Here is a 21,561-nt window from a genome sequence, read left to right on the forward strand (position 1 = left end):
ATGAGATTTGCTAGAAATCCAACTTTGTATTTTCATTGAGTGTGGGTCGGTTGGGGTACTGGAATCCCAAATACCTTTTGGAATACCTTCGATCCTCTTCTGATGACACTGCCTCTCTCTCTCTCACCCTTCTGCGGTGCTCCAGAGACGCCTACATCCTGGCAGCGATCAACAGCTCCACCAGCTTCTTTGCTGGCTTTGTTGTCTTTTCAGTCCTAGGCTTCATGGCATCGGAGCAAGGAGTGGACATATCGAAGGTGGCAGAGTCGGGTAAGTCCTGAAAATACACAAACTGCAGTATTTCTCTCTCAGTTCCTAAGTAAATCCTGCCCTATGTCCTCTATAGGTTCACTGCTACTATGCCTTTCTCCTGTGCTACTCTGTCTGCCCAGTTAAACCAGGCTTTGCTAGAGGCTTATAATCTGGTCACTCTATGATCCGTGGAGGGCTGTTTGGGTGTTTTCTGTATCAGGCTGATGTTATTCCGCTCTCAAGTCAACATTCAGTTGCGCCCTCTGTTGTTGTGAGTTGGAAATTGGAGCTTCTTATTTTTCCCTCTTTTGTAAGAGGCTCCCGCTTTTTTGGTCCTCTTTTCACTATCTCCCTGTCCTAAATATTCCAGAGCATTTTTAAGGGGAGACTAAGACTTCTTCCGCACTCTTAGATGTTGGCTTATATGAAATGGGCAGTATACCCTGCGGTGCTAAAGCCATCCTCGCACTATTAACATTAGAATATAACCCGCAGTGACAGTCGGACATTAGCTGTCTAATGGTTCCTGGGCCTACAAAAGTAAAATACATGATTCAGAGCTTCTGATTTTAGGTTTAACCAATAAACTCCAATAGAACACCCCCCATGCTAAAAAAATAAAATTAAAATAGGTAAACACTGGAAAAATCTTACTACCCTTAGTACTCTCACCCCTCTTTCATCTACCCTGTATCCTTTGTTTTTGTGCCTTTTCCATGCCAGCGACTCCTCAGCTGCACAAAAGTATGCATTTGATTCATCCAGGAAAGTTACCCAACAATAGTACCCACACCATGAAAAAAACCAATAAATACCGATTTTTGGTACCCACAAAGAACCCCCAATTAGCTGGAAAATAAGCACCTCAAATCAGCATTCCTAAATATATTTAATGCTTTGCTTCCAGCTGGGTCCCTGAAGGCACAGGAACATAGTGGCTTGCCCAGGCTCACACAAATTAAAGATTTATGGTCCAAGGTGTCTCCTGACTCCTAACCCAGTACATTAACCATTAGATCACGTACCTTCCCTAACAAGCTTGCCGAGTTAGCGGGAGTGGATCTGTAGAAATGAGCACCTGTTAAAGATCTCCCAATACAGGGAAATAATCTTTCTTTCCATATGAATGATGGTCCATATCGTGCCTCTCGCATCTGCGCACATTCTAGTGTCATTCTACGGTCAGTTACTGAAATGAGAGCTGCTATTCACCGTTGGGGAGATATGGGAAGAGTACGGTTTATCTTTTTACAGGTGCCCTGTCCGCCCCCCCCCCCCCCCCCCCCCCCGGCCAGCATGTTGTCTATGAAACTGCAGCTCTACTCTGGTGGCACTAGTATTTTCACTTTATCTCCAGGTCCTGGACTGGCCTTCATTGCATATCCCAAAGCTGTGACTCTGATGCCGTTTGCTCCCGTCTGGGCTGCTCTCTTCTTCTTCATGCTTCTGGTTCTGGGACTTGACAGCCAGGTATCCAAAAAGACTGATATCTTAAGCATCTGCTTGAGGAATTCAGAGCTGAGCCGAAAAGGTTTTGGAATTCTAGTTTATGGAGACTAAAGGCCGAGGAAGAGGGACAGCAGGGCGCAAAGGAGAAGTGGGGAAAAAGGCAGCAACTGTGAGAGTCGAGAGCGGGTCATAGCAGGAGGAGCAGTAATGAAGGGCTTGGGAAGAGAGAGAGACCATTGTCCAGCAGTTGATCGTTTGCCTGTCGCCATTTGATAGAGGAGTCATGCAGAGGAGTGAAAATATAGAGGTAAAAGGTTGGGAAATAGTTCAGGGGGACAAAAGAACTGAGTACAGGGCAATTCTGATGACGAAGGGTGAGCATCTGAGATGCACTAACCAGTGGGGAACCTACTGAGTCAAGAAGGGGATTTTGTTCAACCCATTTTCATATTTGTGAAACCAGCTGAGACTATGTTGAAGCCTTCTTTTCTCTCTGGACAGTTTGTGGGCGTCGAGGGATTCATCACGGGGATTCTGGACTTGTTCCCTCACCCTATCAATGGCTTTGTGCGGAGAGAAATCACAGCCGCCCTCTGCTGTCTTGTGTGTTTCATAATTGACTTGTCCATGGTGACGGAGGTAAGTGAGCCAGTCACAGCAGAAGGTCCGGCTTTTAAGGAGAATCTTCTTCCTCCTCCTATTCCCGGTTATAGACCATAAAGCCAGGCTTTCTGCATGATGTGATTATACTATTGTACAGTTAGTCTCTTGAAGAAATCCATTGCAAGTAATAGGGGTGCTCCCAGGAACTTAAAATGAGTCCACGGTGAAATAAAAAGTCACTTTGTAAAGAACCCTGCAGCTTATCTCCAGGAAACTGCCCTCTTGGACTTACTGGTTCCTTCTGCTCAGTCGGTCTGTTTAATGGTTTATTTATTTATTTTAGATTTTTATATTCCGCTTTTCAGCACATCAAAGCGGATTACATTCAGATACTGTAGGTATTTAAAAATCACTTTGCCTTCACCTGACTATGGCACAATAAATATACAGTAGGGCTTAGGGTGCTCTTTTTTAGGAGCTGACATTCGCAGAAAACGCCTTCCCACTATCTGTTGCTGCCACCTTAAAATATCCTCCAGACCTGTGGCTCTAGTGCAATTCCCACCCTTTCCCAGAAGGATGAGCAGTAGGGGATGATAGACTAGAAGTGGCTATAGGAAAGCTCTAAGCCTTTCCCAGTGCACAGCACGGAGGATGCGTTAGAGAAAAATCAGCTATTGAAACATTACAAACTTGTAATTGAGTTTATACAACAAACACACACAGGGCCTGATTTTCAAAAGCATTTACACACTTAAAAAAGGGTTTTACATGAGTAAATGCACTTTACGTGGGCAATTGGTTTTTGAAAATTGCTGCAGTAGTTACATTTACACATGTAAATCCCTTTGAAAATGACTCCCTATGTAAACTCATCTTTTACTACATGCGGTTATTTGCAGTAATGGATTTCAATAACACTGTAATCTGAAATTGGAATAACTAGTGACTGGTGCTATCCTTTGTCATACGACTGCAGGGTGGAATGTATGTCTTCCAGCTTTTTGACTATTATTCAGCCAGTGGTATAACGCTGTTATGGCAAGCCTTCTGGGAGTGTGTTGTGATCGCCTGGGTCTATGGTAAGAGCCTTGAGGGCTGGAGCTTGCTGTAGTGAGAGCTATGCCAAACAGAATTGACCTCAATGAGTCGGTGGAAAGGTGGAACCAGGAATGAAGGCTGGTGGAAGAGATGGGACAGGGAAGGGAGGCTGGAGCACTGGAACATGTAAATTAAGTGGTTTTTCAGCCAAAGTTTTGCACCAGCTGAAAATAAAATTGAAATTAAGAATCTAAAACTATAGGCACCCACTCCTTAAGATCCTAAATCAGGTGCTAAGCCCTAGTACATTTTCAAAGGGCTCGATTTAGGTGTCCAACTCCAAATGTTATGTGCACAAATTCTTTGAGGTCAATTTTAAAATGAGTGCGTGTACGCCCATGCGCAAGCAAGGATACGCTGACGTTTTTAATTGTGCGCGCACTTATGGTCTTGTGTACCAACCGCACATATGCATGCTTCTACTTATAAAAGGTTACTCGAGCATAGCTAGTGTGCATGGGTCTTCCATAGGACCTTGTTGGCTTTTCCACACGTATGTCAGCGAATTTCAAAACGTGCTCATGCGAGGCCCATTCCCAGCTTTGTAATTAGCCCATCAATTGGTCTAGTTAATAGCGAGGTCTTTCAGACCTCTCTAGTTCTTAATCCTACATGCCGTCCCAGTTGACCCGGACCCCTCACCCTGTTCCATAGGTCCTAAAACTTGAGCTGTACAGACTGGCTCCTCATCAGGAGCAGTATGTGTGCTGCGGTTTTCAGTTTTTTAAAATGCTGAATTGCGTGCATCTTGGCTCCACCCTAGAATGCCATTCCCCGCCCCCTTATTCCTTACGCACGCATGGGTTCGTCTGCATGTATTTTACGGCTTTTCAAAAACCGCGTTGTTATCACGCACGGCCCACATATGTGCATTTTTTCGCAAGCAGTGCTTTTACAATTGACCTGTTTGAAAATATTTGCATAGCTTTTAAGGATCATGTTGCTAGTGCTGGCAACTGGAAATAAGTGGATTTTAGTAAAGGGTTCCCTTCTTTATCTATCATATGTTGAAAGGCTTGTTGCTTTCAAGTCCAAGTAACCCCTTGTGTTGACTTTTTTTTTTTCACACTTTCATTTCAATAAAACCTTCCCCAATAGCAAAACCCCCCTGTTAGATTGGGATTATGGAGGCCTGAGAGTTACCTTCCTGAAATGTTAGGGATTTGTTCCCTGGCACAGTGATTTTACCATCATTCTGGGGTTGGATATCATCGTGAAAGTAATGTTTTCTATCGTCTGTAACGGATGTTCCAGCATTGAATAGCCTAGAATTTAGAACTAATCTCTCTGAAGTTGTCCCTTTCAGTTTCCCGACCAGACTCATTGTCCCATGGGTGCTCTGGCAAATGAGCCGTGATACTTTTTGAAGCTAGTGAACGGAAGAGAATCTTGCACACCTTCCCAGGCTGCTGAGACCCTAGCCTTATCTCACCACAGGAGGGAAGGTGGTTTTTCAGCGCAGAGAATGTAATCTCAAGGACATTGATGGACTTCTGTCAATTAGGGTGTGCTGTCATCCTCAAATGAAAAACAAAAAAGGCCAGCGATACATTTATTTTTCATTTCCAATTCAGCGTGTGCCAAAATAAAACACAAAATAAAACATGAGGTTTTTTTTCATGCACACCTCTACTAAAGGTCTCTAGACATTACAAAAGTGATGCCACTGATCTATAGAAACTTTAAAAAAATGAAGGAAGAGCGTAGTCTTAGAATGAGAGTATCCCTGGTCGAGATAAGGATGAGTGGGTAGGCCTAGCATCATGGCAAAGCGTCTGTCCAGCAAAAGAGCCACTAATCTATCTTCTGGTGTCATTCTGTGCAGGTGCAGATCGGTTCATGGATGACATTGCTCGTATGATTGGTTATCGTCCTTTCCCTTATATGAAATGGTGCTGGTCTGTCTTTACCCCCTTGGTCTGTGTGGTAAGTCTTTCTTTTTTTTTTTTTTTTATACTGGTAGGGTTATTTCACTGGAAAAAAAGACAATCGTGTCTTAATTCTCATTTGAAATGCATTAGACTGGATTTGTATTCTAGTGTGGTTTTTTGTTTTTAAACATCAGAGGCTGGCCCACGTTAAGCTCTGTCTCCTTGGCTCAAGGGTTCCCAGGCAAATACTTTGTTATGGTGCGGAAACCATGTGGAAATAGCGCCACCTAGTGGTCCCTAGCCTTTTCTCTTTCTAATGAATTGTTGGCAGTGGCACACAGTCAGAACTTCAGGGGCTTCAGTGAATCCCCGCCCCTAATTGACTTTCTGTTTTTTTTTCTCCATGCGTGGCCTGAAGAGAGGGGGAGGCCCTGAGATTGCGTTGTGTGTGTGCGTGCGTGCATGCGTGAATGTGTGAGTGAGAGCATGGATGTATGCACATTTCTGTTTATACTTTGTGCTTTTTTGAATTCTGTATTTGGTGAAGGTCTGTCCATGTTCTGCATGTGTGACTGAGGTAAGGTATTCTGATACCGTATAGGTTCTGTGTAGGAATCTTAGCAGCCTATCTTGTTCTGTTTTCTGACGAGGCGGTGTAGTGGTGTTTTGAGCTGGTGTAAGATTTTTTTTGAATTACCTTTTCATAGGTAGCGTTGTTACTGTTTGATTACTGGCAGTTAGTGCTGTTTTGGTATGGGAGGTGTACTATATTGTAATTGCAATACAGTTTACTCATAGCTTTCTTAGTGCCAAGCCAACACTCAATAACATTACAATAGGCCTAATACCAAATGGGTTCCAAGGGACATTTTTTTTCCCTTTTTTAGCAAAGTTTTCTGGTTGGCATCACTGCAGTGCATGCAAATATAATATATATGTTGTAATATTTTTATCTCTGAAGACTGTACTTTGAATGTCCTTTTTTTCATGTAAAACACGTAAAGGCTCCCTTGTGCCCGGCAATTTCATTAAAGGGATCGGGAGGGTTGGGAGAAGGGGAGGGGGACCTGGCTATTTAGTATAGCTTTGCGGGTTGGTGGGTAGTAGGGAAGGGAGGGGCCACCAGATGTTATTGCCAATACAGTGGGATGGGGGTGGGGGGGTCTGGTTAACATTTTTAGGAGAAGGTGAAGAAGGCACGGCCCGACAGGTCCTTTAAAGATAGTTGCGTGGGGGCAGCTGAGGGAGGGGATGGCCCGCCCTCTTTATTTAGTACTTTTCTCTTTTGATAGTGCTACTTAGCCAGATATCGTTAAAGATATCTGGTTAAGTGGCACATTATCTGGCCGCAAGAGCCCGGATTACTTTATAAGCTAATTGGCTATATTCAAACATAGCCAGTTAGGTTTCAAAGTTATCTGGCTACATGGTGTGAGAAGAACCTCCAAGATGGAGTGGCCTGGAGTGGCCTCATCATGGATAAACCCTTCTCTCCTTTTCCTCAGTGGAAGGAATTGCCATTTATCCCCTCTCGACTCTTGACATTTCCTCAGGAGGAGGAAAGCCTTTTTCTCTTGAGGGGAAAAAGTCCTGCAGGGCCCCAATCCAACTGGAGCGGTTCCTGGTCTCATCAGCCTGCAGACTGGCTACTCCAGGCCACTACAGCTTGGAGGTCCTTCTCACACCAAATCCAATCTGAAAAAAAGGGCAGATTCCCGCCAAATCCCCCCCACATTTAGACCTCCCACTAAACTATCTTCACCCAATCAGGCAAATCCACATTCACATGAAGACACACACAAACGCTATTCTCTAAACCCAAGCACCATCAATACAGCGCACTGCTCAAGTCCCGAAAATGCACATTGCAACAACAAACTGGTTAGATGAACCCTACCCAATAAACTCACCAGGTCTCCCCCATCCAGAACATCTTGTACTATTAGAATGGAAAGGATGAGCACAAATCTGATGGGGGTCTCCCCACATTGGTTAAGTGAATTACCCAAGATATCAAGGTGGGGGTTGGAGACTCTGTTAGATTCTATGCAATCGGGAAATGTGTGGTGGTGGCTGATAGCCTTGAAATGAGCTGACAGAGTCTTAACTTCGGTTTACAGATTCTTGTCGAGGGTATTCAGACACTGGGCATATTTCAGACTAGGGAACGATAGTAAGGATTTAGTTGGAAGTGGTAAGGCGGTGCACTTATATTGTATAGATAGACAATATCTGGAGCAGGTTGATTATGGAATAACATTCCATGCGTGCAGCTCGCGTGCTGCAATAGTAGAAGTAGACGAGTTGTTTTTTTAATGGCATATCATTTGTAATTATGTGCCGTTCCATCAAATAATCAACTATTCGGTTCTGTCTCATTTTAGGGGATCTTCTTGTTCCATGTAGTGAACTATAAGCCTCTGACATACAATAATACTTATGTGTACCCTTGGTGGGGGGAAGCCATTGGGTTGAGTCTTGCTTTGGCCTCCATGCTTTGCATTCCCCTCACAGTTGTTTGCAAGCTTCTACGCTGTAAGGGATCTTTGCGAGAGGTAAGTGTCCCCTTGCCTTGCCTGTCACTTAACCTTTTCTCTTTCTTTGTTAGGCATAAGTCCCCTCATCCCCAGCACCTCGGGATCTGGGAGAAGGAGGGGAAAATCACACTTTCCATAGCCAGGGACTCCCAGAATTACCAATAAGAAGTTGGGAACATCCAGTGTTGTGCTGCCCAGATGCTCTCACCAGCTCTGCGCCTCTTGGCAAGACACTCTTCATTTTCATCAAGTAGTTTAACAAGGAGCTCAAACGTCCCCCAGAAAACCCCTCCCAACACATCACCGGGAACATCTTTTTTTCTCTCTGTGCCTCTCCTTTCTCTTGTTTCCTCCTTTTTTTTTTTCCTCCCGCTTCCTATTTCACCTTCCTTTCATTCCATTCATCTGTTCACCTTGGCTGTTCTGATCCCTTGGTCTCTCTTTCTCTCTCTTCCTCTGGTGAAGAAAAAGCTGAGGTTCTGGCCAGGCTTGCCAGTAGTATGAGTAAATGTGTGTGTGCCGGGGCACATGGATATGGGTGGGGGTGGGGGTGTGGGGTGTGAAGTGGGCCCCAGATATAGTACTATATACTATACTATACTATACTATACTATACGACCTCTCTTGATGTTTTTCAGTTGATCATAACTCCCTTGAAGGAGTATCAAAAAGAAACTATTTCTTTTGATTTTTTTGCTAACTACTACTTGGAAACCTTTTATTTGAAAAATGCTAAGTGATACTGCTAATATATTAATATGAATTTACTGTTGTGGGGTTTTTTTGGGGGCGGGGTGGGGAGGTGTATTGGCAAGTGTCGTTATTCTCATAACCTGGGTCTGGTTTTACTGTGTCACTCTGCCAATACTGAATAGCTATCAAGAGTGAGAGGACAAATTGCTTAGCTTTCTACACGGTGTGCCTAGCCAGCAAGGGAAAGCTTCTTCGATGAGAATAATATTCCCGCTGAAAACCTAAATCTGGATGACCCTCTTTTTTTTTTTTTCTTTCTTCTTTTACAGCGTTGGCAGTTCCTGACCACGCCAGTCTGGGGTCACCACCTTCTCGAATACCTGACTCCTGAAGCAGAGACAAAGTTGCTTCCACCAGAGGCTCTTGCCCAGGTTGCAAAGGAAAAAACAACTCTCTTTGAGACTGTAATCTAACTTGATGTACACCGCTACAGTATGCTTGGGCAGTGGGTGGGAGGAGCTTAGTTTCCTGCTACAACCAGCCATGCTTGATTGCAGTTGTGCCAATTAGTAAATTTACATGGCAGTACTTCATTAAACAAGAAGATACAACATGCTGAGAGTCCGTCGGGGAAGCACATATCTAGGGCTAGGGGTACCACAGCCATTCAAATTAACAATTTAGGGGGTGGCAGTTCCAATGCGGATATCAAATGCCATTCAGGAAAACGGACATTTTTTTTTTATTAATCTGAGATGAATGTTTTGCGGGTTAATAGGCTGAATTTTCACTTCTGGAAAATCTAGAATAATTTCTAGATTCAAAAGAAGAAAATGAAGAGGATAATATCTGACTGAATATTCGAGACAGGCCTTTTTAGCGTCTCCTATTGTTCTTTGAACACCAAACAAAACATTTTGCCATCTTTCAAAAGCAATGCAAACAAACATTATCCTATAAGTATTAAAAAAAAATATATATATGTATGTGATCTTTGATTGCAAACTAAATCCCAGGATGGGTCCAGAAGAGCCTGATTGTGCAATAAGTAGGGCTCAATATATCATCACTGGGTCCCAGGGTCATTCATAGCCTGCCAACCCTCATTTTGGCACCATGAGTGGGGTATAAAACTCCGGCAGAACTCATTTCCCATTCTAGTTCCCTGTATTCATAATTGCTCTGCTCCAAAGCCCCGAGTACAGTCGGCTTTTTTTCCATAGGAAGTTAGTGTGGCAGAATTTCCACTTATGGGAGGGTCGATTTGGATTTCCTTTGTGGCAAACCCCTTGCGCCCTGAATGATATCTGCCTCTGACTTCTGGTTTCTCAGTAGCCACTTTCCCCTGCCCCCCATGATCTTGTGAAGTCTGCTGCCTGTGCCAATATTAGCTTTGTTGCTAAATGTCTGTAGAACCTCTGTGTCTGTGGAGGCTGCAAGGGGTAGTTGTGATCAGTAGCCTGCAGTGTTATGCTTGTACAGTTTGTGTACATTCTACATGTCCAGCAAGCTTCAGTATTGTATTTTGTGCTAACAGTATTGTAACATGATCTTGTGAACGTGCACCACACCAGCTGACCCAGGAAAAAAAAAACAAAAAAAACAGGACAGAGCCCCACCCCTGGATCTCAGGTGCTTGCCGAGGAGTTCCTTTTAACCATCTTCTTTACTTTCCTGTATATTATCTTCATTTATTCCATCAATTCTCCTGCACAGTTGTAGACTGTGAGGCTGGAGCCCTATCGCATTGGAGGAAAGGTTAAATCCAGGGAAGGCAATGCCACTCCTCCAGAGTCACAGACAGGTCTGATTATCTGAATTTCTACAATGAATTTTTATCATGTACTTGCTTTTTGGAATGAGATTAGTTTGCATATTTTAGTTATTCTGAAGACCAGAGTTCCCCAGTCTCTGGGTTAAGCTAATAACCAATGTCTAACTTCTAAATTGCCAATATACTTGAGTTACATTTTTAAAGCAAACAGATGTTCATAGATTTCACTGTGCTTATGCTCAACAGCTAGGTGATGTGACTGATTAAGCAACTACACAGGAAAATGGGAGGTTTGCTCCGAGTTTTAAGGGACAAGCTGAACCAGTCCTGGTTTTAATCAGATGCACTTGACAGTTGTGGTTCTTGCCTTTCGGGGGGGGGAAATAACATGGCTGTAGCTATACTGGGGGTTATAACAAGCACTGACTTGACCTCTTCCTTAAGTCTTGGAGCTTATAGCAGCTCTAGTGCCCAAATAGCATCTCCCATTCACTTACCATTGTTATGCAATGGTTCTTAGGCTGTAGAAAGCACGTGGGGAAGCACTAGCTGTGCTGTGAGGTTATCTATTGTACCTTGCTCATAATGCTGAGCTGTCACAGGAGGTCTTTGATGGATGGACTGTAAAACAGCATTGTTCACTCTGTTAAAAAAAAGTGCCTCCACTGCTGGATAGTGCTATACTTCTCTGGGAAATAAAAGTAGTAAAGAGATGATTTTCCCACTCGGTTCTGTGCTCCATGCTTACCAGAAAGTGTTTTGCTCAGTCCTTGCTGGTCCTTTTGGGCTGCTCTACTCGGAACAGGGTCTTCCCAAGGCTGGACTGAAGATTTTGGTACCCATAGGCAGAGCTGGGGGGAATCCCTCCAGAGACTGGAGAGTACAGTCCTACAGCCTGGGTATTGGCTGCCTTCAAAATGTGGCACCCTAGGCCATTGCCTGGTCCTGGGTCTTCCATAAGGAATGGGAGCCAACAGTATGCTGTAGCAAAAGCCTGGAACACAGTACCCAGAACTCAGTAAGTTAAAGGTGAGATGTTGCCACAATGGAAGAGTAGCTAAAGCTTTATTTTCCATTGCAAGAGCATTTATGCCATGACATGTAGTCTTGCCGAAGCAGTTGACTCCTGGCCTTGGTCAACATAACTGATTAGAGTCCATTGTTAAAACTGAACAAACTATCTTAATTTAACTGGGCAATGAACCACGACTCTGACATCCAGAATCATGGAAAGCTAGTCCTCAAGAGGCCAACAACCTGAATTCCAATAATGTTATAAGCCGCTTTGAACATCCCTTGGAAAAGCAGGCTAAAAATCCAAAATCTCATCTATTGCCCTGCCTCAAGCATTGAACCACTGGACCTAAACTCTCTCTGTTATTTATCTCATCCCTTGAATTCTCCAATTATATAGATTCCACCATTTCTTAAGTGGTTGGTCTAGCACTTTTCTCCCCTTACATGCACAATGGTTTCCTCAGACTGAGTGCAGTGTGAGTAGTTGCTGTGCTGTCTCCTGTTGTATTTCCTGTATACTGGGCTTCTCTTACAGTTTTTCTTGGTTTTAACATACAAATACATCTAATATAAAACAAGACAGTTCCATGCAGGACTAAAGAATCCTACTTTTCTGGGATGTGCACACATGTGCACATCCACACACCTGCATGGATTACTCCCCCCCCCCCCCAAAAAAAAAAAACAAAACCCCCCACAAAAAACAACTCCTCTCAGGATCCTCTAATATATACTGAAAATAATATGGTGGAGAAAGGAGGCCCCCTCCCCCAACATACACACCCACCAACACCCACACACATACTACTTTCTTCCCTTCATAAGTAGGCTAAAAAGAAATAGAAGAGCTAGAAAGACATTTTATTTCTTTTGCTATTAACGGTTTTAAAATGATAAAGATTTTGATTTCTAGATAAAATGAACATGCTGCCAGTTCAGATACAAGGAATGGCCTACTGGAGTCTATTTAAGATCCTGCAATGCACGGTAATATGTGTTATTAGTAAATAGTCCCACTTGCTCATAATGGGAGCTGAGGTAAATAATAAACATTACTATGCATTGGGGGTTGATATTAGATCTCAGTGGTAGTTGAACATGCCTACGTATGCATAGCTGTTCCTCTCTTTAGGTTCACTATATACTAAAGAGTTAGGCAGTGGGCCCTGTTTCTTTGAACCTGTTCCATAGTAATTTCGAAGCATATATAATATATATATATATATATATATATATATATATATATATATATATATATATATATGTGTGTGTGTGTGTGCACACATGCTACCTGTGCTGTCATGCCATTCCCTGGACTTGCAAGATGAGAGATAATGCCAGATTTACACCACTTGTTTTTATTGGAAGGAACCCACTCTGAGCCCAGTAGACAAATGTGGATCATCACCAGTGACCTGGGCCTCAAGAGATTGGGCATAGTTTTTCTGGGGTGGATGGGTATCTGAAAGCAGGAAGAGAATTGCCAGGGAAAACAGGCATGCATTTTTTTTTCCTTATTCCCTCTTTAAACAATTTCTCAGAGAAGCAGAACCCGCCTGAGCTGGAAAGAGAGAAGGAGCTGTACTCCAGTGTGAGTCAAGAGCCAGACTTGTTCCTATACCGTGGAACAATTTCAGATGTCAGTACATGCATGCCCATGCCAAATGCAGTAGAGTTTTATGGGAGCTAGTGGCGAACCAGTGTGAGGATAACAGTAGGAAAGGAAGTCAGCTCCCGTCTGGAGAAGTGGGTGTGGGAATATTTTTTTTCTAGTTACCAAGGGAAGCATACGTATCCTCTGCCCTTAGTCACCTCTCTGAAAATGTCCATGGCTATGCAGTAAACATTAGGAGGTCCATTTTCAAACGGCATTTTAGATGGATAATGTAATAGTTATCCATCTAAATGTCTTACCTGGCTATATTCAGTCCTTATCTGGCTAAAATCTAGCCGGGTATCGTGTATTCCGGGGAGGGGCTGAGTTGTCCAGCTAACCTAGCTGAATCACATATCTTTAAAAGATATCCGGTTAAGTAGTATTGTCCTCACTTAAGAATCAGTATCGCAATCCCCTTCCTCCTCCATCAACGCTAATACTAAAGCCCTGTCAGGCCTTACTCTTCTAACCCCCACTTCCCCCCCCCCCCCCACGCACAAGGATGAATCTGACACCTGCCTCCCCATCCTTCGGACCCTTCCCATCTCCCCCATAACTTTTTTATGCAAGCCGGGACTGAGGGACCCTCTGCCCCGCTCCCGGCGCCTCCAGCGCTGCCGCCGTGCTTGCATAAAAAAGTTACTGGGGAGATGGAGAGGGCCGGGGATGAGGGGGCAGGTGGCCTGATTTTCGTCCATGGGCAGGGGGAAAGCGGCCGGATAGCATTAAGCAAGTATATTCAGCAGGATATTTATCCCGCTGAATATACGGGACAAATTATCCCGCTAACTTTAGCCAGATAACTTGTCTACTAACTGCTCTACTGAATATGGACCTCTAAAATATTATCTCAACCGAACCCTGATTGGCTGAAAAGGAACATTCATCGTCTATGAATTGTTCACACTATGGTAGCTGAGCTGCTTTGCTAAACACCATTCTGGATCCCTTCACTTCTACTGCTCCATAGCCCATGTGCTGACCCAGGATCACCCTTTATTCCTTAAAGCTTAATTGAGAACTCTGCAAGGCTCCTGAAGCAAAAAAATGTGGATGCTTTGCAGGTTGGGTGACACTTTTTTTTTTTTTTTTTCATTTGACCAATGTGAGAATAAGCTGGAGATGTGATACATGAACTTCTGAGGCCATCTAGGTCCCTCTTCAGATCTGACTCCTGTCATGGGATTGCTGTGGTCTTCAAAGATCATGTAGTGCAATCTCTTTGGATTTTTCTTAATATTGATCTAGTGAGTAAGCCGTTTCCTTCAGGACTAAGGAAGCCACTAGAACTCTGCATTAGGGTCAAAAAAGGGGATGCCGTAGGCTCTGTTTAAACAGAACAATGGATCTCTTTTGGCCGTGAATTAGTGGTGGTATTCTTACTTCCTGTTTCTCTTATGGTTGCCCCTTTTGCAAAATTTGCATAATAGCTCTTTGTCATTTCCCTATGCCATGCCAGAGAGTCTTGTATTGTTTTACATTTTATTTTTTTTGCTTCTTATGGCTCTCTGGCATGTGCACCCACTCAAGAGCTGTGTTTGATTTAGCTTTAATGTAATTTTGCGTAACCATGAAAAAAGATAATTCCAATACCACCTGAAAAACAGAGTAAACACCTGGGAAATCAATGCACTGGTTTAGTGTACCATTCTGCAATTCTACCTTTTATGGTTTCAGTAGTATATATTTTTTTTTATTATTTAGTGAATGGTTGCCATCCAAGCAATGCCACCATTGTATTGTCCCAAGTGACCTGAAATGCTTAGTCTTCCCAGCAGTCATGGGGCACTTGCTAGTGATCAGCCACAGTAAAATCTAGTTAAACCTTCCAATAATAGAATTCTGGGAGAATAGGCCTGGAGGGCACCTCAGTAGATCATCTAGGTCGTTGGAGTCATGCATTGCTTCTAGTGTATGCAAATATATCATGCATATTCATTAGGGATATCCTGAAAACCAGACGGGCCAGGCAATGGTTTGAGAACCACTGATTGTTCCCCACTCCATCCTACTCTGCCTAAAGGTAGGATCCCCTCTACTTGTAGCCTCACAGTCCTGTTTAACCTGCTCTGAAAGCCCTCCCATGATGGAGATCCCACCCCTCCCCCATAATAGTCACCAACAAACAATTTATGTTTTTCTGCTAAAATGGTCTTCAAAAGCTGATTGTGGGGTAATAGGCCATTGCACTAACAAAAATAGATGGTAGGGAGCAAAGATGTAGTCCCCTGAAACAAAACCAAAAAGTATTAAAATAACATTAACATAATGCATAGATCATTTACATTTTTTGTAGTGTAAATGCATTAACATATTTACATTGTTTGAACTATTTCTTATGATGGAAGAGTATTAAAACAAAATCATTCAATGTAAAGGAGTTGTTTTATTAGAATATATATTTAAGTAATTTTCTTTTTTTTAGGCTAGCTGAGGAGCCCATGTTGTGACTGCACTAAGGTACTGCCAGCTGCCATTCTGCTTGCTGGCACTGAGCAGATAGAGGCTTTACACAGAAATGCTTAAGCTATGTGATCGCATTCACATGGGCCTGATAGTTATAGAGCTTCTCAGCTTGAAGCTGGTTCCCACCTTAGCAGAACGCCCTTTTGGTATCACTGTGCACAGGGAAATGATGAAGGGCTATCTCATTATAAAGCCAATCTCATCAGTAGTCTGCTCCCTGTCACTTTACACCCTGCTCACGGGACCACTTCCTGCAGGGAAAGTTTAAGTTGACCATTCCATTGCAAGACACGAGAGGGGGGTAGGGCATTAAAGCGCTATGCAATATGTGAAATTCATCGGTGCTATTATGTGTTAACAGCTTTATTGTTTAAGGTACATGATATCTTTTATGTTATTAGAGAGAACATCTTTTAGCTTGCACGCTACCTGAGACTTTAAAACTGACCGGGGCTGGAGAAGCGGCGGAGACGGTGTTCGCAGCCCCCTGGGTGGGTGTTGGTAGGCAGGGGAGTCTCCCCCACCACTCCGTGGTGTCACCTAGTGACCAGACTTAGCTGGGTTCTGGAGAGAGCCACTGTTTGTGGCCTCTGGCTGAGGATTGTCCCTGCTGGTAGCGGGGGCTGAAGTGGGTAGGGGATGGAAAAATAGGGCAGGAGAACCCTGGGTAGGTGGTAGTTGCCAATGAAGGTTCAAAGCACCAGATCCCAGCCCCGGTTCTGTTTGAGCTGGAAGCCCAATACAGCAGTAAGAACTGCTGGTCAAATCCCTGCCCTCACCCTCCAGAAATGCTCATACAAAAATATGACCTAAAGCAGTACTCTACGCTAGTAGTGATAGCTGTCTACTTGTGATGCACATGCAGTATTTTAAAGATGCACTTTAATACAGGCTCTCTTCATTCTGCTTTACTTGGAGGCCTATCACTAAAATCCTTAGGGGTTAAATCAATCCAAAGCTTTCAGATTTGATACAGCACTCCTTCTGCATAAAACTGAAAAGGCTTAACTTCTTATTGAACAGGGCATGTGTATTTAGTAGTTCTAACACGTTTACTATTCTTAAGATGTATTTACTGTACTTTTAAGAGCACTCTTACTATAATCATACTATGGGTTGAGAACAACGTAGGTAATATAGCAGCTTATAATTATCAACAAGGTTAAGGGAAATTCCTTGCTTATAATAACACTATTATAATCTAGTAGTAGATATTATTTTTATTAAAATGTAAAGATTGTGAAATCCACATATTTGAAAAGATTTGCACAGGCTTCACACTGTATCCCACTGAAATCATTTTCAGTTTGGTAACATTTTGTAAACCTAAGCCTAACACTGGCTCCAGTATGAGAATTTCCATTCACCCTTTCAATAACAAGTTTGCATGATACTAACTGGAGAAAATGAATGAAAAAGTACACTTGCAGCAGCATTGTTAGAATTGCTCTCCTAAGGTTTGGCCATTCAGTTGAGAAGACCTCATCTTGGATAATTCTGGGGTCTTTACTTTGGTGATACTTTCCAAACGCACAGGCTGGAGTCCTCCTGGACAGTACTTGCTGGGAAAAGCATCCCTGGAGTCTTCTCGTCGGCCTTCACTTGGGTTGGTCTTTGTGACTTTTAAGGGATGAGAGAAAAGATCTTGATGAATTCTATGTCACCAGGCTCCCAGCTTTCCCAGAAGCCCACAGTACCTAAAGTTTGACTCATGAGCAAGGTCCATATCATCTGTCCCATTGGTGCTAGAGGGAAAAGCAAGTTGCTATGTACAGCCACTCAGGCGATCTGAGTTTGATTCCTGTTCCCTGTTTCTTCTCCTCAGGCGTGACAGTGCTGGGGGCTGCAGAAGCAGCATGCACGGCCCTTGGGAGAAGGAAGTCTTAGCTATCACACAATGATGGCATCCAGTGGCCAGACTGGGGGGGGGTGCCTGGGTACCAGGGTTCCCAAGGAAGCTGCTGTGTGTGCTCCCTGGCCCTGGGCTGCTGCTCTGGTGGCTAAGCTGGGCAAAAAAAAAGTAGTTAAAACAGGGGAAAATCCCTGGGTCGTTTTGAACGTGGTAACCAAAGTCCCGGCAGAATCAGATTCTGACTGAGCCGAAAGCCCTAGCCTGAAGGAAGAAATGTCCAGATTCCCGAAGGGGTGGGGGATGGGAAAACACGGAAGCCAGAACCAGCTGCGGCTGTGACTGACCCCCAGAACTTCTTTGGTTCAACGTTTTTTATTCATTAATTAATTCTGAAATAAAGAATAGACTCTTATTTCTCATAACTCGTCAGTGATGTATTCCTTTGTTCCCCTCGTACAAATAACGACAACCCAACTTGGAGAGTTTAGAAGGGACATCATAAACTATTATAATTTTAAACATTGCCTTAGTATGAGCAATCATATTTAGATTTTTAGTAAACACATATTCAAAGAAATACATCTCAATGGAGAAACTATCTGGTCATTGATTTTTGATAGCCTTCCAGCAATATCAGTAGGTAAGGCTTCCAAATGTGACAAAAAGTAGCATAAGCCTTATATGAGTTCAGAATAGCCATACAATATTCCATATACATAAAATCTGCCGTCTGACTCTTCCAGGCCATGAGAGCAGGAGCTTTTTGGTTCAGCCAGTTAAATAAAATCCATCTCTTTGCAATTAAAAAGGCCTTAGCCACACCTCAGAACTTTTAATTATCATGTACATGCTTTCTTAAAAATGCATATTTTTATCTCTGATTTTAAGTTCTTATTAGGGTGCACCCAACTGGTCAGAATTTACTTACAAAGCTGAAAAACCATAACATCTGCAAAAAAGGACCCCTGACACCATGACGTGCCCCATTTAAAATGTCTACAAGGACCCGTGGCCTGGAATAGCAAAGTCATTACAAGATCCATTTTTGATTCTTTTACTCATCCTCAGCCGTGCTTAATGCTATGCTTTGATGCACCTGTAACAGAATGCACACAGGATCAGAATTCCTTGTGAGCAAATACATCGATTCCCCACTATCTGCACACTGTATGTTCCCTTGCTCTTTCACATCATATTGCCTCAAACGTACACACATGCAGACACTCAAACGCACCTTCCCCTACTCCCAATGACCAGTGTGCCACAAGCTTCTTCGTTCTCTTTGAAGGAACATAAAAACCTTCCAGCGTGAATATTTTGGACAATTTGCTTTTTGTTTCAGTGATGTAAATGCTGCGTGCAAAATCAAAAGTGCCTCAAGGTTTTCAGATGAGTCAGTGAGCTAGCAAATTCCTCTAGATGGAAGCACTTCAAGAAACAGTTAGCTGGAGACCCTGCACTTTGCTCTTGATTTTGCTGGTAGTGCATCTTCTTGCAGAATGCAAAGTGTTCAGTGATTTAGAAATGAACCCAGTCCAGTCTCATAGTCTGGAAAATGATGACCTAAGTTTTAACTCCAGATCAGTCTGTTTTATTTGTGTAAGCATTGCAACTGTTCCTAAATTCACAGGGGAATTTTTGGTCTTTGTTTTCACTTTCCTACAGTGTCTGTATGCCTGCCTTTCTTGTGAATGGCAAAATTAATCTCCTGTAAAACAAACATAAGATGCCCAACATCTTGTATTGCATTCAAATGTTAAATGTTGTGCCAAAAATCTGAAGTCAATTTTGCACAGTGCTCCCTTGGGCCAGGCCCAAGTGCCCTTCCACTATTTTTCTCTTTCTCTTGCTCTCTCTCTCTCTCTCTCTTCACCCCCATTCTTTGTCTCTGTAATGCAGTGTTTTGCATCCAAAATGTAACAATTCAGTTCCTTCTGAAAGTCATATTCTTCTAAGCTCTGGCTGTAAGACAAACGGAGAGACTATGGCAATAAAAGTTTAACAAAATGGTGTTTCCTTCCTTGTAGCACTTGCTGGTGTAGAACTGATGCAAATTGAGGAAGTTACTGAGGAAGTTTGCACTTCTGCCGCCCTGCTGTACCTGTCCAATCAATAAACACAGGGCTTTGGTTTCCAATGCTGACAATCAGATGGTTTGTTTAAAAATAATAACATAAAGAGAGGAGTGGTGCAACAAGCATTTATACAATTTATAAGGTCTCCGGCAGTATCAGAAAGCTGGTATCACAGACAATGTCGCAGTCAAAGCTGACATTAAATCGGACTGTATAATCATTTACCCTGGTTGGACAAACTCTTGACAAACGATCCATGAGGGTTCCCAAACTGATCATATGAAAATTTTTTATCTATGTAGAACAGTCTTTTTTTTTTTTAGATAGTGTTTCAATTGCAGATAAAAATAGTATGCTCAGCATAATCGGAAAGCATCAGTGCTGATGAAATTGACATCTGCAATGTTTTGGTTAATCCTGCATCAAGGAAACATTTTTAAACAATATAGCTGCATAAGGCACTCTGTTCAGACTACTGACAGTCTCAAAATGGAGCAAAGTGGGAAATGGAGCAGTCAGAAGAGAGCATGTTATGCAGCTAGGTTAAATTGTTTAAATTTGTTCCCCTGGTACAGAATCAACTGAAATACCATGTTGCATCTGTGGACCCTTGGGATGGTATGAGATTGCTCTATCTTCAGGGAGGAGTCCTGCAGCTTCTCACTGCCAGCAGGAGGATCCAGATGAAGCAGAGACCGGTCTAGAGCTTCACCTTCACCAGCCCTCATTCCCCTCAGGTTGAGCCTTTGGGTGCTGGGGCCAGCAGGACTTAGGCGAAAGTCTCTGGAGATGGCTAGACTCATGGTCCAGGGGCAGGCTATAGTCAGAGGCGGCAGTGGTCAGGCATAGCAAGGTTCCACCCAAGAGCTGACACAGGCAGCGTTCAGGCTTAGCGAGGGTCCAGGCAAGGGTTGGTGCAGGCAGCATTCAAGTGCAGTGAGAGTCCAGGCAAGGGTCGAAACCAGGTATCCATCCAAGAGAGGGTAAGGGGGATGGATAGGGCTGAACAGGTTGGGCAGACAAAGAATGGAACAACCTGGGCAGATGAAGGCAGGAAGCAACGCCCACTACAGGATGTAGCTGTACCTGTTGTTGAGGGAGGGTAAAGAAAGGAAACTGCCCTTAAATAGGGCAAAGACTGTGATGTCTTCCGCAGGGGACATGGGGACTTTCCTGCCACAGTCCCTTTAAGAGGACCAGCATCGGGTATGCACGTACCTAGGGGGAGTAGTGTGAGGCAGAAGCTGGCAGCAATATGGCACTCGGTGACCTCTCCTGGGGGAAGAGTTGGCAGCATCTGCCAGAATAAAGAGAGCAGTAGCTGGTCAGCCCACAGAAGTGAGAGCAGCGGCTCATGGGGGCAGTCCACAATCCACTGAACGCAATACATCACTGATGTCAACTTTTTGATCAGCACTGACACTGCCTGATTATGCTGCTCATGCTGCTCAAGTACCTCACGCTAAAAGCTGCCAAACTTCAAAAGCCACCTGCTGGGATCAGTAATGTAATTGTACAATATTAAAAAAGTAGATTTCTAAAGGGAACAGCCCAAAAAGTACACATGTGTCAAACCTTTCCATTGAAAGACAATCTGGGTGTGTTTTCACTCATTTATATATGGGATAATTGGTTTCTTACCTGCTGATTTTCTTACCTTGAGTTCTACCACCCCAGTCCAGCTGAATCGGTTTTTCTCTCCTACCAGCAGATGGAGACAGAGAATAAAAGATTTGCTGTAACCGCCTACATAAGGCACTTTGCCACATGCAATCAGTCAGTATTGATGCATCAAATCTTTGACAGTGATCAGTAACTCCCCCATGAAGCAGGGATGACCAAAACTATGTCTGACTCCTTCAACTCGAGAGACCTACAACAATAAACTTCCTAATCTGAATAGAAGACACACTTGCCAAGAATAGATCTTAAATTACCAGGTGGGATTGGACCTGTCTGATAGAACTCAAAGAAAAAAATTAGCAGGTAAGAAATCAATTTTCCCTTCCTTATCATTCACCAGACCAGTCCAAATGAATGGAAAGTATCTAAGTCACCCTCAAACTAGGTGGGAATCTGAAAGAACTCTATCAACACACCTGCTCCAAAGGCAGCTGTGTCTGATGTTTGGAAATCCAACCTGTAAGGCTTCTAAAATGTATGCAAAAATGACCATGTTGCCATTTTACAAATGTCCTGGGGCAACACCAACTG

At 43.3% G+C, this 21,561-nt stretch overlaps 1 protein-coding gene across 6 annotated transcripts in view; it reads left to right on the forward strand.

Moving 5' to 3' along the window:
* Positions 1–10,181, forward strand: part of LOC115091197 (sodium- and chloride-dependent creatine transporter 1-like) — a 54,621-nt gene extending 44,440 nt beyond the window's left edge. For 4 of the 6 annotated variants that reach the window (XM_029601236.1, XM_029601239.1, XM_029601234.1 and 1 more), the window contains 7 exons: positions 146–270; positions 1,610–1,722; positions 2,203–2,340; positions 3,284–3,386; positions 5,231–5,331; positions 7,661–7,831; positions 8,836–10,181. In XM_029601236.1, the coding sequence (XP_029457096.1) occupies positions 146–270; positions 1,610–1,722; positions 2,203–2,340; positions 3,284–3,386; positions 5,231–5,331; positions 7,661–7,831; positions 8,836–8,979 (895 nt within the window). In that variant the 3' untranslated portion in view covers positions 8,980–10,181. Of the gene's footprint in view, positions 1–145; positions 271–1,609; positions 1,723–2,202; positions 2,341–3,283; positions 3,387–5,230; positions 5,332–7,660; positions 7,832–7,884; positions 8,033–8,835 lie in introns of those variants that run through there. The other 2 variants (XM_029601235.1, XM_029601238.1) reach the window with 2 other exon arrangements.
* Positions 10,182–21,561: the final 11,380 nt, after the last annotated feature.

The sequence above is a fragment of the Rhinatrema bivittatum genome, chromosome 4 (assembly GCF_901001135.1).
Source record: "Rhinatrema bivittatum chromosome 4, aRhiBiv1.1, whole genome shotgun sequence".
Taxonomy (NCBI): Eukaryota; Metazoa; Chordata; class Amphibia; order Gymnophiona; family Rhinatrematidae; genus Rhinatrema; species Rhinatrema bivittatum.